Source organism: Anoplopoma fimbria, chromosome 7 (genome assembly GCF_027596085.1).
Source record: "Anoplopoma fimbria isolate UVic2021 breed Golden Eagle Sablefish chromosome 7, Afim_UVic_2022, whole genome shotgun sequence".
NCBI lineage: Eukaryota > Metazoa > Chordata > Actinopteri > Perciformes > Anoplopomatidae > Anoplopoma > Anoplopoma fimbria.
The window spans coordinates 676,420-692,347 of NC_072455.1; the positions used below are offsets into that span (position 1 = coordinate 676,420).

General features: G+C 41.7%; 2 protein-coding genes across 2 annotated transcripts in view; both read right to left on the reverse strand.

Moving 5' to 3' along the window:
• Positions 1 to 7,283, reverse strand: part of nfxl1 (nuclear transcription factor, X-box binding-like 1) — a 20,836-nt gene extending 13,553 nt beyond the window's left edge. Inside the window, exons 1-11 of the mRNA XM_054601269.1 lie at positions 7,215 to 7,283; positions 5,611 to 5,809; positions 5,313 to 5,522; positions 4,464 to 4,573; positions 4,084 to 4,214; positions 3,354 to 3,398; positions 2,074 to 2,207; positions 1,425 to 1,510; positions 1,129 to 1,204; positions 578 to 675; positions 327 to 441 (exon numbers count right to left, since the gene is read on the reverse strand). Of these exons, the coding sequence (XP_054457244.1) occupies positions 327 to 441; positions 578 to 675; positions 1,129 to 1,204; positions 1,425 to 1,510; positions 2,074 to 2,207; positions 3,354 to 3,398; positions 4,084 to 4,214; positions 4,464 to 4,573; positions 5,313 to 5,522; positions 5,611 to 5,788 (1,183 nt within the window). The 5' untranslated portion in view covers positions 5,789 to 5,809; positions 7,215 to 7,283. The remainder of the gene's footprint in view (positions 1 to 326; positions 442 to 577; positions 676 to 1,128; positions 1,205 to 1,424; positions 1,511 to 2,073; positions 2,208 to 3,353; positions 3,399 to 4,083; positions 4,215 to 4,463; positions 4,574 to 5,312; positions 5,523 to 5,610; positions 5,810 to 7,214) is intronic.
• Positions 7,284 to 8,817: 1,534 nt separating this feature from the next.
• Positions 8,818 to 15,404, reverse strand: cnga1b (cyclic nucleotide gated channel subunit alpha 1b). The gene is given in 15 exon segments (XM_054601922.1): positions 8,818 to 8,956; positions 9,012 to 9,181; positions 9,264 to 9,439; positions 10,279 to 10,510; positions 10,605 to 10,757; positions 10,877 to 11,002; positions 11,744 to 11,916; positions 12,013 to 12,149; positions 12,877 to 13,051; positions 13,180 to 13,286; positions 13,768 to 13,872; positions 14,108 to 14,227; positions 14,446 to 14,499; positions 14,586 to 14,651; positions 15,310 to 15,404. Coding segments are annotated over 15 exon segments (2,028 nt in total).
• Positions 15,405 to 15,928: the final 524 nt, after the last annotated feature.

Genomic DNA, 15,928 nt, shown 5'->3' on the forward strand with positions numbered 1-15,928 from the left:
ACACTGTAAAGATGATACAGATAAGTTTGATTAATTACAGTGTCTGACTGATTTATCATGTTTTCTTTATTTATGTAAAATATAAAAAGATAATTAAAATAATAATTATAATATAATCTTAATAATAATAATTAAATTAGTAATAATATTTTTAATTAGTATTATTATTATTAAAAATAATAATAACTTAAAGTCTGATTAAAATGTATTTATATTAAGTCACTTTAAACAAATTACTATTAGTTGTGTGTGTGTGTGTGTGTGTGTGTGTGTGTGTGTGTGTGTGTGTGTGTGTGTGTGTGTGTGTGTGTGTGTGTGTGTCTCACTGGTTTTGCCACAGGGACAGGATCTGCTGACGGAGCGAGGACACGGAGGACAAACTCCATCATGACACAAAACCTCACAGGTGTGATTCCCACAGGAGAGGAGAGAACCACACACCTGAGAGAGGAGAAGGAGGAGGAGGAGGAGGAGGAGGAGGAGGAGGAGGAGGAGGAAGGTCAGACTGAATTGTGTAACACAGTACCAGAGTAAAGTACGACATACTGTAAGTGTAGGAGTATCGTTGTACTTGTACCTGCTGACAGTTCCACTGAGGGCTGGCACAGTTTCTCTCTGCTTGTTCTCTTCCACAAACACATCTCTGAATACTGACTCTAGGACAAGGACTACACTCTGAGAGACAGACAGGGAGAGAGACAGACAGGGACAGACAGACAGGGAGACAGACAGACAGACAGACAGGGAGAGACAGACAGGGAGAGACAGACAGGGAGAGACAGACAGAGAGACAGACAGAGAGACAGACAGGGAGAGAGACAGGGAGAGAGACAGAGACAGAGAGACAGACAGGGAGAGAGAGAGAGACAGACAGAGAGAGAGACAGACAGAGAGAGAGAGAGACAGACAGGGAGAGAGAGACAGAGACAGAGAGAGAGAGAGAGAGAGAGAGAGAGACAGAGAGACATACAGAGAGAGGGAGAGACATAGAGACAAAGAGAGAGAGACATAGAGAGACAGGGAGAGAGACAGGGACAGAGACAGACAGACAGAGAGACAGAGGAGTTAGAGGCGGCCATGTTGGACTTGATACTATGTTTAGGAGTGTGTGTGTTAAGGTGTGTGTACCTGTGTGACAGGGTTGTGTACAGGTGTGCTGTCTGCAGGGTAACAACTTGCTGCATGGCTTCTGACAGGACCAGGCCTGGAGAGACAACACACACACACACACACACACACACACACACACACACACACACACACACACACACACACACACACACACACACACACACACACACACACACACACACACACACACACACACACACACACACACACACCTGTCAATCATCTCCTCTGATTGGTCCGTTTCCCATCAGGCAGCAGAAGACTAACTGTGTTTTTTTTTTTTAAAGGTGTACCTTGTTGCTACAGCGACGGGGGAGGGGCTTAGCTTTGCCACACAAACAGGAAACAGACACCATCTTTGGACACGGAGGACACGGACCTGAAGACGCAGAGATAAAGGGGGACATCAACACCTGGACAGGTTAGCATTGTCGCTACGCTAACTTCACTCCTTTGATCCTCCATCACTACAACATTTATACATTTTATAGCTGATTAGAATCAGAGTAATATCATGAAGTTAAACATCGTTGTAAAGCTTAGACTTTACTCTATCTACCTGTCACATCTTGACCACACTGAGGACAACAGAATTTGACCTTTGACCTTAAACGCTGCAATAAGGCACCTTCTTAATGCCCTTAACAGTCTGAACCTCAAGCCATTTCACAACTTGTTTTTCTTTACAATTCATATATAATGTACTATATAATATATAAAAGTATTTTATCTCCATGGAAACAGAGTGAGATGTGAGAGTTAAAATACTAAATTTATCAAACGTGGGTTTAAATATCTGGAGAGTCTTTTATTCTCCTGTGATTAATTATAAGAACTCTGAATGACTCTAACGAGGCAGTAACAGGGAGAACATCTGTGTGTGTGTGTGTGTGTGTGTGTGTGTGTGTGTGTGTGTGTGTGTGTGTGTGTGTGTGTGGTTACCCGGGTGACAGAGCAGCAGACAGGTGTGTCCACAGCTGGGTTTGAGCTCCTTCTGACAGACGGAGCCGCAGGAGTGAGGAGCCAACCAGGGATCAGCTGGAGGATCCTGCAGCTTCCCGCAGTAACACATGTACCTGAACACCACACACGCACACACACACACACACACACACACACACACACACACACACACACACAAAATAAGGTGTACTGATGACTCACACTGAGGCCGTATTAAAGCAGCTAAAACAAACAAACAAACAAAAACACTATCAGTTAATCAGCTGATTGATCTCGCCATCAATCCCTCGACTGATAAATAATAATCAATACAACAATCAGAAGTTCCTGAAACCCAAAGTGACGTCTTCAAAACTGCTTTTTGTTTGTCTAACCAACTGACTAGTTTCATGTCAGACAATAATTTCAATATTAATTGAATAATAATAGAAGGTGCTGATTTTTTTATTTTTTATAAAAATATATAAATAAATATAAATATATATATATATAAATAAATAAATAACAATTTTAAAAATAAAAATATGTATATACATAAATAAATGTATTTATTTGTATACATATATATGGTTACATTTAAAGGAAATGTTAATATATTAATATATATATAAATAAATAAAAACATTATAAATATATAAAAAAATAAGCTTGTTTCCCTGAAAAGACTCTTTTTTGAAAGAACCCATCTGTGTTTCTTTTATGTGTTTAAAGAAACTGATCATCATTCCTGCAGAGACTCTTCAGTGGAGATGAGGTGGAGTGTGGAGCCCCCTGCTGGACGGCTGCAGCACTGACACTCTTCTGCATAGAGACTTCAGTTTAAACTGCTCGGTGTTTAACTGGACATGAAGACGTCTTCAGCTCTCACACAGCTGCAAACATCTGGACGATGTGTTTATTTGTGTTTTTATTGTTCATTGGTCCGTTTGCTTTGTCAGTATATTCTCCTGTTAACTGTTAATCTATCTCAAGAACTGGGATTAAAACTGTGAAAACATCCAATATCAGTGATAATATTCATAAGAGTTATTATTATAATAATTGTATTAATATGAACAATGATAATTATGATACATATAATAATAATAATACAATAACATTAATAATGGTCATAAATAATAATGTAAAAATAAATAAATAATGGCACGGATTAATAATAATAATAACAAAATAATAATTATGAACATAAAATAAATAATAATAAAAATAAATAATAATAATAACAATTATGATATATTAAAAGGTGTAGTAAGGCCTACCTGTTGGGTGTGGCACTGGGTGGATACTCTGCTCGACACTTTGGACTGAGGAGAGAAAATCAGAGATCAGAGAAGAATCGGATTATTATTCACACAAGAAACTAGATAAAAAGAAGAAGAGGAGGAGGAGGAGGACCGGAGAAGAAGAAGAAGGAGGAGAAGGAGGAAGAAGAGAAGAGGGAGTAGAAGAAAGAAGAAGAAGAGGAGTAGAAGAAGAAGAAGAAGAAGAAGAAGAAGAGGGAGTAGTAGAAGAAGAAGAAGAGGGGCCAGCGGCACATCTGGAGGAGCCTAGCCGAGATCAGGCTGCTGTCAGCGGGCTGCATGAGCACCACCGCCCGGTCTCCTCTCTGGTCCTCTCAGAGGAAGGAAGAAGGAGGAGGAGAAGAAGAAGAAGAAGAGGGAGTAGAAGAAGAAGAGGGAGTAGAAGAAGAAGAAGTAGAAGAAGAAGAAGAGAAGAAGAAGAAGTAGAAGAAGAAGAAGAGGGAGTAGAAGAAGAAGAAGTAGAAGAAGAAGTAGAAGAAGAGAAGAAGAAGAAGTAGAAGAAGAAGAAGTAGAAGAAGAAGAAGAAGAAGAAGAAGAAGAAGAAGAAGTAGAAGAAGAAGAAGTAGAAGAAGAAGTAGAAGAAGAAGAGGAAGAAGTAGAAGAAGAAGAAGTAGAAGAAGAAGTAGAAGAAGAAGTAGAAGAAGAAGAAGAAGAAGAAGAAGAAGAAGAAGAAGTGTTTTCTCCTCACCAGGGCCATGGATGCTGCTTCTGACCGAAGTCTTCGTCGGTGATGGAGGAGACGAGGAAGGCCGAGTCTCTGGCCCACTTCTGAATACAGGGGAGGTGGAAGAGAGAGAAACAGCTGGAGCAGCTCCACACCTGGAGGAGGAGGAGGGGGGGTATCAGATGACATCATGAGAAATCTAATTCACAGACGGATCAATCATTAGATATATATATATATATATATATATATATATTATATAATAATCAGTTCTCTCTCTGCAGGTCTGTAATGGACAGACTAATTCACTTTAGTCTCCATAGCAACAGCAGCTGAGACTCGTGTGTGTGTGTTTTGTTTGTTTGTTTGTTTGTTTGTTTGTTTGTTTGTTGTTGTCGTCTCACCGCCTGAGTCCTCTTGACGGAGCCGATGCAGATCAGACAGGTGAGAGCTCCAGACTGAAACAGATCACTGACATACTGACCGGTTCTGAGCAGACCTGTAGCATCACCACCTGAGAGAGACAGACAGGTAGAGACAGACAGGTAGAGGGGGAGAGAGAGAGAGAGAGAGAGAGAGGTAGGGTAGAGGGGGAGAGAGAGGTAGAGGGGGACAGGTAGAGACAGACAGGTAGCGAGGGAGAGAGGTAGAGAGAGAGAGAGAGAGACAGGTAGAGACAGAGGGACAGGTAAAGAGATAGACAGGTAGAGGGAGAGATACAAATAGAGAGAGACACAGAGACAGACAGACAGGTAGAGGGAGAGAGACAGATAGACAGACAGGTAGAGGGAGAGAGAGAGACAGATAGACAGACAGGTAGAGGGAGAGAGAGACAGATAGACAGACAGGTAGAGGGAGAGAGACAGACAGACAGACAGGTAGAGGGAGAGAGACAGATAGACAGACAGGTAGAGGGAGAGAGAGATAGACAGACAGGTAGAGGGAGAGAGAGACAGATAGACAGACAGGTAGAGGGAGAGAGAGACAGAGAGACAGATAGACAGACAGGTAGAGGGAGAGAGAGACAGATAGACAGACAGGTAGAGTGAGATGAGAGTCAGATTGATTCTCATGTGTCTCCTGTAAATTAAACTACAGCTGCTTAGCTTAGCTTAGCATAAAGACTGGAAACGGGTGGAAACTGCTAGCCTGTCTCGTCTGGTTTCTTGTAACTGAACACAAACTGAAGAGTCAAAACAAAGAGACCAATAAACTGAGGTTTCCTGTCGTCGCCACGGTAACACTCGGCTCACCTGTCTGGTCGGTGTAGGTGGTGAAGGTCGACGCCAGGATCTTCCCTCTCTTTCCATCCTTCTGGTCAACTTTGACATCTACGTCATCTTCATCATCATCGTCGTCGTCCTCATCAGAGGAGGAGGAGCTTAGGCGGCTCTCCACCAATCGCTGAGCAGCAGCCTGGTTGGACTTCCTGATCTCCTCGAACTTCGATTGGACCGACACACCTGTCCGTCACATGAAGAGAGGAGAGTAGAATCAAACAGAAACATGATATATATTAATATTAATAAGTATTTGTTTATGAATATTCACCATGTTGGGGTTCAGGTGTCGTGACCGTCTTCGTCTTCCCTCCTCGTCCTCCCCCCCACACTCCTGCAGCGGGAGCCCCCGGCCTCTCTCTCTCCTTCTGCGGGGGTCGTGACCTTTCACCCGGACCCTCCTGACTCCGGCCACGCCCCCTGCCCTGTTGTCGCCAGGCCGGCTCCATGGCAACCGCCTCCGACAAACTCTACAGGTGGAGAACGAGACGGAGAGACAGGTGAGGTAAGGACAGTGTGACTGTTTAGAACTGTAGCACAGCGGCAGTAAATGAGACCAGTTAATTACTGTTAATTACTGTTAATTACTGTTAATTACTGTTGCACAGCAGCAGTTAAATACTAGACTTTCAACTGGAGTCTGGTGTGAAGACAGGAGACAGGGACATATATCCACCAAGAGTTTCTCAACTATTGTAGCACAGCAGCAGTAAATTAGCAGATTTGTGCAGAGTCTGTGTGCAGGAATGAGACCAGTGCATGTTACAACCCAGGAGAAGATGACAAAACTATTTTCTTTTGACTGAAGTCTGGCGTGCAGACAGGTGACTAGGACATGTTACAACCCGGGAGAAATTCTGTTAACTTATGAATAACAGAAGCATTAAATTAGTAGATTTTTGAATGGAGTCTGGTGTGCAGGTAGAAGACCAAGGCACATAGTTTCCCAGGAGGAGATCTTTTAACTCCTGTAACACAGAAGCATTAAATTAGTGGATTTTTGACTAAAGTCTGGTGTGCAAGAAGGTGACTAGGACATGTTTCAACCAGGAAATGTTCTGTTAACTTATGAATAACAGAAGCAATAAATAAGTAATTTTTTGACTGGGATCTGGTGTGCAGTAAATGAGACCAGTGCATGTTACAACCCAGGAGACATTCTGTTAACTTTTGTAGCACAGAAGCATTAAATTAGTAGATTTTTGACTGAAGTCTGGCGTGCAGACAGGTGACTAGGACATGTTACAACCCGGGAGAAATTCTGTTAACTTATGAATAACAGCAGCATTAAATAAGTAAGTCTGTGTGCAGGAATGAGACCAGTGCATGTTACAACCCAACTACTGTACAGCAGCAGCAGTAAATATATAAATATAATAAATATATATATATATATTTATATATTTGTGGATGGAGTCTGGTGTAGTAGGTGGTAGGACATGTGTGCACCAGTATAAGCTCTGTTCACTGGTGCACAGCAGCAGTACATATATAAATATAAATATAAATATAAATATATATATTTATATATTTGTGGATGGAGTCTGGTGTAGTAGGTGGTAGGACATGTGTGCACCAGTATAAGCTCTGTTCACTGGTGCACAGCAGCAGTACAGCTGCAGCCTTAAAGCAGCAGATTTGTGAATGGAGTCTGGTGCAGAGCAGCCGGTGACGTCACCAGCCTGCTGCGCGTTAGCCTGTTAGCTCCCTGCTAGCTACCCGGCTGCTGCCACTACGGCCTCAAACAGGCGGGAACCGACGTCACATCCGGTGAGCAGCCGTTATGACAACGTGAATATGGCCCCGCGCTCCCGTCAGTGAACGTTTATGATGAAAGTAAAACAGGAGAAAGAGATTTAAAGGAGCTGAACCCACCTCAGAGAGAGAAGCGGCGGCCACACTGGACGCGGACGCCTGTTGTCATGCGCCGAGCGCCGCGGTGCATCCTGGTACTTGTAGTTCTAGAAGCGGATCCAGGGGACTCGTTTTCTGTTTGTTTTTTTAAGTATAGAACTACAAATCCCATCACGCAGAGGAACACACGGACAGCGCGACGTGTCAACGGCAGCAGCTGGACGTTTCATTCAAATCAATATTATTAATAATACTTGTGTTTTAATTCATTACAATTAAGCCTGGTGTTTGGTTAAATAAAACATATGCATCACTTATTATTTAATTAATTAAATAAAGGTAGTAAAGTAGACATTTAGATTAAAAACTTGTAATATTAAAATAAAATAAAATAAAAAATATGCATCACTTATTATTTAATTAATTAAATAAAGGTAATAAAGTAGACATTTAAATTAAAAACTTGTAATATTAAAATGAAGAAAAATAAAAAATATGCATCACTTATTATTTAATTAAAGGTAATAAAGTAGACATTTAAATTAAAAACTTGTAATATTAAAATAAAAAAAAAAAAGATGCATCAAAATTAATTAAAGGTAATAAAGCATCACTTATTATTTAATTAATTAAATAAAGGTAATAAAGTAGACATTTAAATTAAAAACTTGTAATATTAAAATAAAAGAAAATAAAGAAGCTGGGAAAGGTGGAGCTTATATTAATTACTTTATATACTGCTAGCTTATGATTTCCCCCTTATCTATTCTTATTTAATCCTAATATTAAAGGCCAATTTTATTCTTTTATTATATTTTATATCAATGATATGAACCTGCAAAGTAACTAAAGTTATCAAATAAAAGTAGTGCCGTAAAAGTACAATGATTCTTCAGGGATGTAGTAAATTAGAAATATTAAGTGGCATGAAATGGAAAGAACAAGTCAAAATGTGCATTACTTAGTAAGAGGCCTTTTTGACCTTTTTCATTTCTACCCAGATAAAGTGTTTTTCAAAATAAAAGAGGCAGTTCTGTTTTTCCTTATAAAACATCTTTATTTCAGCGCAGTAATTCCAAGATTAATTCAGTTCACTTTTTTGGCTAAGTAACGTTAACGACTTCTTACACAAAGCAGGGATACGATTGGCTGGACAATCACTTCTGCTGACCTTTGACCTCTACTCGTTTTAAAGCAGCTGATCTATGAGGTGAAGCTTCTTCTACAGTTGATCTCTGGAGACTCTCTGGATTATAGTCTGGGATAAAATCGTGTGTTGTTACTCAGAAAAACAGCTGATATATAACACATTTTCTTGGTATCTTGTATTTTAACAGACTTCAACAGAATTTAAATGTTTCTGAAAGTGATTGAAGTATATTCATGTTTTGGTGATGTAGAAACTATCCAGAGCAACAGCTGTGGTGCTTTAATGTTTAATAAATTATACATTATAATTACAAAGATGTGAAATATTTACTAGAAACATAAATAACATTTTCTTTTTATATGGTCGTCCTCTCGTTCTCCGCTGACGCAGCAGTTCCCTTTACATGAAGTCAATCTGGAGTCAGTTCACTTTCACTTTCAGCTATTTCTACATTTGAATTAACTCGGAGGGAAATCAAGACTGAAACGCTGAAATGAACCGGTGACGTGAAGTGAATCGTTTTTTTGTAACTCCTCTAAAGACTTCCCGTTCCTGCTCCTCTTGGTTTTAACCCAACTTCTTCTTCTTTTGCTTCTTCTTCTTCTCTAGTCGTCTATGTCTCGGGTGTCGGAGGGGGCGGAGCTTCACCTGGCGGGTCGGCTCTCGGCGGCGGTGCCAGCTTCCTCTCCAGCCGGTTGACTCGGTGTTTCAGTTTGCTGTGAGTGGCTTCGTGCTCGGCCAGCAGTCGGGCGTAACGCGTCTGCAGGGTGTCCAGCGCGCTCGTCATGCGGTCCACCTTCTCCTCGATCTCTTTGGGGTCGGGGCCCTGAGCCGCCAGCTGGAACCACAAAATCAGATTATTAACTTTTCAGCCTCTTTGTGTGTGTTTTTAATTTTCTGTAACTAAACTGAGCGTTTACCTCCAGGTCCAGCAGTCCGTCCTTCATCAGGATCTGCTTTCCCTTCTCCTCCAGCAGGGCCTTGGCGTCGGGATACTCCGTCAGCGCCTCCATCAGGTCGTCTTTGGAGAGGCAGAAGAGGTCGGAGTACCCGATGCTCCGGATGTTGGCCGTCCGCCTGTTTCCCGCCTTGCTGCCTGTTTGAGGACAAGATGGACTGTTAAAAAAAACAACATTATTAAGACGTTTTGCTCTGCAGGACAACCCGTTGATCACCTCTTTGTTTAGGTGAACTTTGACCTCCAGTAAAAATCGTCACAAAGCTTAAAACAGGTTTTCTCTTTAGAGATACGTGGTTCGAACAGGTCGGCAACGCTAGAAACATATGATGATCTTATAGAATATGATGCATTGCTGTAGAATAAACAAGTTAAAAACATGCAACATACACATTAATGCAGCAGAAACATCGGATATAATAGGACAACATTTTACTGATCAATCAATACCTTAACTACATTTTACTATTATCACAGGGTGGTATTAGTACTCTTACTTAAAGTTACTAAGTACTTTTATGTTGTATTGAATTTGGCGGTCCCTGTGGACAAATGTGGTAGTGTTTCCGAGCACCACAGTCCCTTTAGAAAACTGCTAATTTTACTGTAGAACAAGTACTTTTACTGCTGATACTTGAAGTACATTTTGTTGTTAATATTCATTTTCACTCTGCTGGATCTGGGTCTGTCCACGGTGGACTGGTCTCTGCTAGATCTGGGTCTGTCCACGGTGGACTGGTCTCTGCTAGATCTGGGTCTGTCCACGGTGGACTGGTCTCTGGACTGGTCTGTCCACGGTGGACTGGTCTCTGCTAGATCTGGGTCTGTCCATGGTGGACTGGTCACCGATGACAAGCTTTAAGAATAACTATATAGAAACAAACAATCTTCTCTCTGATGGTCTCGTTTACTGATTGAGGTCATATAGAGGATCAGGATTCAACTACTTCTTCCTTCCCTGAACGATGTTGTCTCACCTTTAATCGCCAGGATGCTGATCTCGCCAAAGTAGCTGCCGTCACTCAGGACGACAAACTGCTTGATCCCGTCGTCGGCTACGACGGCCAGCTTTCCCTCCTTGATGATGTACATCTCTCTGCCGATGTCGCCCTTCTTGCAGATGTAGTCTCCCGGACTGTAGACCTGAGGCTGCAGCTTCAGCACCAGCTCCACCAGCAGACCAGCCTCGCAGTCCGCAAAGATTCGGACCTGCAGGACGACACAGAACAAAGAAACCTGGTGTTGTTGTTGTTTTTAATTCAGCTGGTTTGTGAGGAGGAGTTCTACTAAAGGGGGTTCAGACCTTCTTCAGGGTGTCCAGGTGGACGTTGATGGCGATCTCGGCTCTCAGTTTGTCAGGCAGGTACTTCAACACCTCCCTCTCGTCCACTGCTTTCTTATTGGTCCACAGGAAGTCGAACCATTTGATCACTCGCTTCTCCAGGTCCTTCGTTACCTGGATAGAAACACATTTTACTTGTTTATCTTTTAAGTAATTCATTAAAATAAATATATTCAAACACAAACTGCTGACCATGAATAAGCCGGTCAACGAACTCAAACGAACTAGCTCACCTTTCGGAAGGTCATGTACTGTTTGATGGCGTCGATGCGAGCCTGGAAGTTGGCTCTGGCAGCGTTCATGTTGGTGATCATGGAACCGACATTACCGACGATGGTGGCAAAGATCAACACGCCAACCTGGAGGAGAATAGAAGAGAATATAGGAAGTTAGAGGTAACAAAGAAGAAATACTCAGAGTTCTTTACAAGGGGATAGGGTTTCTCTGAAACTGGTAGCTTACTGACATTATGGGGACAAAAGACCTGGTAGACTACTGACTCAGGGGTTCGCAAACTTGGTGGACCACTGACATGGTGCTGAACCAAACCTGGTATACTTGTGTTGTTGGGGGCACGTGAACCTGGTAGACTACTGACATTAGGGGGACCCTAACCTGAGATTCCAGTGACATTTTGGAGACACAAACCTGGTATACCACTAATTTTGGGGGGACCTAAACCGGTAGGCTATTGAAATTGTAAAGACGGAAGACCTGGTAGACCACGGACATTATGGTGACAAAAGACCTGGTAGGCTACTGACTCAGGGGTATGCAAGCTTGGTGGACCACTAACATTTTAGGGGCAAAAGACCTGGAAGACCACTGACATTATGTGGAACCAAACCTGGTAGACAATTAACATCGTGGGCACCCAAATCTGGTAGATCACTGACATTTTAGGGACCCAAAATCTGGACATTAGGGCAACTCCAACCCGTTCGACCACTGACATCCGGGCAACCCAAACCTTTTCAACCACAGACATTTTGGGGAGAAAACTCGGTAGACAACACATTGGGGGGACCCAAGCCTGGTAGACCAAAGACACAAGGGCAATCCAAACATGGTAGACCATTGACACCTTAAGCCTCACTCACCAGGAAGTCAGTGACGACGAATAAGTACTCGGAGTTCTCCACGGGGGGCGGAGTCTCTCCAATGGTGGTGAGCGTCAGTGTGGACCAGTACATACTGTAGGCATACTTCCTCACCAGACGACCAAACTCTGGATCCGCCGGGTCGGGATACACGAACCTGTCACTACCGAAACCTGGAGGGAACAGGACAAGATGAGTCGTCACAAGGGCTTTTATACAGAATCCACTGATCAAAGAATTAGAGTCAGGATTCAAACCAGCAGCCCCACCGATAGCCTTGGAGACGGAGTAGTAGAGGCAGGCGTTCCAGTGGATGATGATGACGATGTACATGACGAGGTTGGAGATACGGAGGGCGTTGGGGTAGTTAGTCCTGGTCTCCGTCCTCTGGAAGAACTCCAGCATCCTGAAACAAAGAAACACATTGTTGTGGTTGGGTTTTAAATATCAAGCAAGTTAACCAATCAGCATTGTTGCTATTGTTGAGTCACTTAAGTACTTATGTACAATTTTGAAGTACTTTTATGCTACTTTTTACCTCTACTCCACTACATTTGAGGGGACAATATTGCATTAAACTGTTTTCTGGGCGGCTGTGGCACACGAGGTAGAGCGCTTGTCCCGTAACCACAAGGTTGGTGGTTCAAACCCCTCTTGAGTCAACATGCCGAGGTGTCCCTGAGCAAGACACCTAACCCCAAGTTGCTCCCCGGGCGCTTCATGGCAGCCCACTGCTCCTCCGGGATGGGTCAAATGCAGAGAATTGTAATTTCCCCATTGTGGGACTAATAAAGGCTTAATTATTTCACAACTATATAGTTAATTTGCATATTAGGCAAACAAATCATATCAGTTTATAAAATATAATGCATCATTAATCGTCACAGATTAAACTACTAAACAGTAGATAAGCAAGTATGATACTAAGAATAGTATCAAATACTTCCTAAGGCTACATTCTGAGAGGGGCCTATCTGCATAATGAGTACTTTTACTTTTGATACTTCCTGTACATGTTGATTTGTTTTTTCTTAGAACATTTTTTAATGCAGGACGTTTTCTTTAAAGTACCTACAGTAACATGTATTTTGAAAATTGTTAACCAGACTCAAAGTTTATTTTTTTGCGTGTACCTGTTGAACCTGAGCAGCTTGTTGAGGCGGATTTCGGGGTATTTGACGCCAACAACCAGGAACAGCAAGTCGGTGGGAATCATGGAGACCAGGTCCAGCTTGAATTGGAAGCTGTTCTTGTAGCGCTCACGCAACTTCTGCTCGTCCTTCACCAGCAGACCCTGCTCCAGGTAACCTACCCAACACGATACAAACAAGTTTTTACCTGTGGTGCATTTGTATGTATGTAAATGGAGTACATACACTAATTAAGTATGTAGATCAAACAATCTGTTGGTGTGTTGGTGTGTTTTGTGTTCGGACCAGTCCTTGTTCTGAAGATCATGTCTGCGATGTAAGTGAGGTCGCACACAAAGTCCACAAAGAACCATAGTCCCAAATAGTCGGTCTGTAGCTCCTCGAAACACGCCCTGAAACACAAAAAACACATATTATACATCCAAGTGGTTATTAGAGAACCTAAACTAAATACACTTGTGTTCAGGGCCCAAAACTAGAAAACCACTTGAACCACCGCAGACATCATGGGGAACCGAAACCTAGAAGCCAGATGAGAAAGAGGGGACTGAATACTTTACCCTGGTCAGCCACTGGAATTGATGGGACCTGGACCTGGTATTGTCAGGACCTAAAGATGGCACACCACTGACAATGTTGGGACCCAGATTCAGTAGAACTAAGACATGGTTGGGACCAAAACTGGTATCTCATTGACATGGTGGGGACGAAAAACCTGGTAAATCCACTGACATTAGGGCCAAACCTGGTATTGTTGGGACCCAGAATCTTTAATTGTATTTCCATAATTTCTGATTAAACCTACGGTTATGTTTAGATCCAGGTTTTTGGTAAGGGTCAGAAACTGAAAGTGCTCAATGTTGTGTGTGTTACCTGGCTATGATCAGGGTCCAGTTGTACATGACGGGGATGGTGATGACAGCCAGCCAGTGGTAGTAGGTGTTACCCGCCGGATCAATCACTTCGATCTCCTTGGGACTGGACACAATAATAAATTATTATTATTATTTTATACTGGAATGAATGATTGGCTCTGGTGGCCCATGTTAATCTCCATTCTAACTGTTTACAGTAAACAGAAACAACGCATCTAACATCTGTTTCTGATTAATATATATATATATATATATATATATATATATATATATATATATATATATATATATATATATATATAATAATAAATAATATAATAATAATAAACCAAACGTACGCCTCCTCTTTGGCCTTCTTCTCTTTCTCCTTTTCCTTCTCCTTCTCTTTCTCCTTTTCCTTCTCCTCCTTCTCCTTCTGTTTCTTCTCCTTCCTCTCCTTTTTCTCCTGCTTCTCCTTCCTTTGAGGGAAATGAACATAAAGAACAGATCAGATAATAAATCAGTTTATTGCCAAGAACGTTACACATGCAAGGAATTTAAATAAGAGTTTGTTAAAACAAGTATGTTATTAAAGTGTTAAGTGTAGCAAAATAGATATAAACTAAAACAGTTGATTTCAAAATCTCCATTAAAACATTTTGTGTTTTAGTTTTTCGGTGATGGTTTAATAACTTACTCCTTCTTCTCTTTTCTCTCTTTCTTCTCTTTCTTCTTTTTCTTCTTCTCCTCCCTGGAAGACAACAGGAAACGCATCACACAAACAATATGTATGTTTACATAAAGAGAAATGATAATGATAATGTTTGTGTGTCTTACTCTTCTTCATTGTTGTTGCTGTTGTTGACGTTAAACAGAACTCCAGGTCCGGCTCTCTGATTGGTTCTGAAACAAGAGAATCAGACGACATGACGAGTCAACTGTTAGTTAGGAGATGTGTCTCAATAAGTCCTGGAGCTTCTCAAGGACCACTAGAACTTAGTGAAGGACAACAGAACCTCCTCAAGGACCCCTTCAAGACTGTCTATTAGAATCCCTCAATATTTTAAAGGGGCCCCTAAATTCCTCAGAACGATCCCTAAAATCCACAAAACCTCCTTCTAGACCCCTTAAACCCTTTGAAGCCCCCTTAGAACATCGTCAATGACCTGTATTACATCCTTAAGGAGCTTTAGATCCTTCAAAGAAGCCCTATAATTAACAGAACTGTCTCACAGTCCCTTAAACCTCCTCAAGGAACCCTGAAACCTCATAAATGACCTCTTCAAGGACCCATACAACTTCTTTAAGGACAACTGGATCCTTTTAAGCATCCCCAGAATCCCCAGCCCCCCTTTGTGAACCACGAAAACCTTTTAAAGACCACTTTGAACATCTTCAAGGACCCTTATGTCTTTCTTAAGGAGCCTTATATCCTTCAAGGGACCTGTAGAACTTACAGAACCACCTCACACACCTCTCAAAGAACCTCTTCAATGACCCATAGAACCACTCTGATGTCCCAGACTCTTGACGCTCATTATGAGTCATTAAAACCACTCACCTGTCACCTGGCTCCTCCTCCATGTCCTGTAGAACGATGGTGGGCGGAGTCAACCTGTAGATGGGGGACGGGACCGTTGGAGTCACTTTGGCCATGGGGGTATTCTTTCCTCTGACTTCCTGTTGAGAGAGATTATAAGACTTCCCAACGATCAAACTTCCCCACAGTGTCACATGACACATGACATGTTGAATAAGTTTCATTATTAAACTGTAAATATTGATTGAAGACATTTGCTAAAGTTAATTCCAGCTTTTCTAGGCTGCTTTTATTGTGAAACAGGAAGTTGTCCGTAGGGTTTGGCAATATGGAAAAAATGATCAAACCTGATAAAGATCATTTTATACCTCATAATGGTATATGTATGTAGCGATGTAGCATGTTTTCGTGGTAATTCAATAAATATATGGTCAATATGAAACAACCGGTTTTAGTGTATTTTGTGTGAATTAAATACTTGAGAAATTAAAAACACATTTCTTTTTCATAGTCGTTTTGCGTCGGTTTGTGGTAGTTTTGTATATCTTTATTTGTAGTTGTTATGTGTTATGTGTCTCTTTGTAGTTAGTTTGTTTCTGATTTATTTCTCTTTGCAGCTGCTTTGTGTCTCATTGTAGTT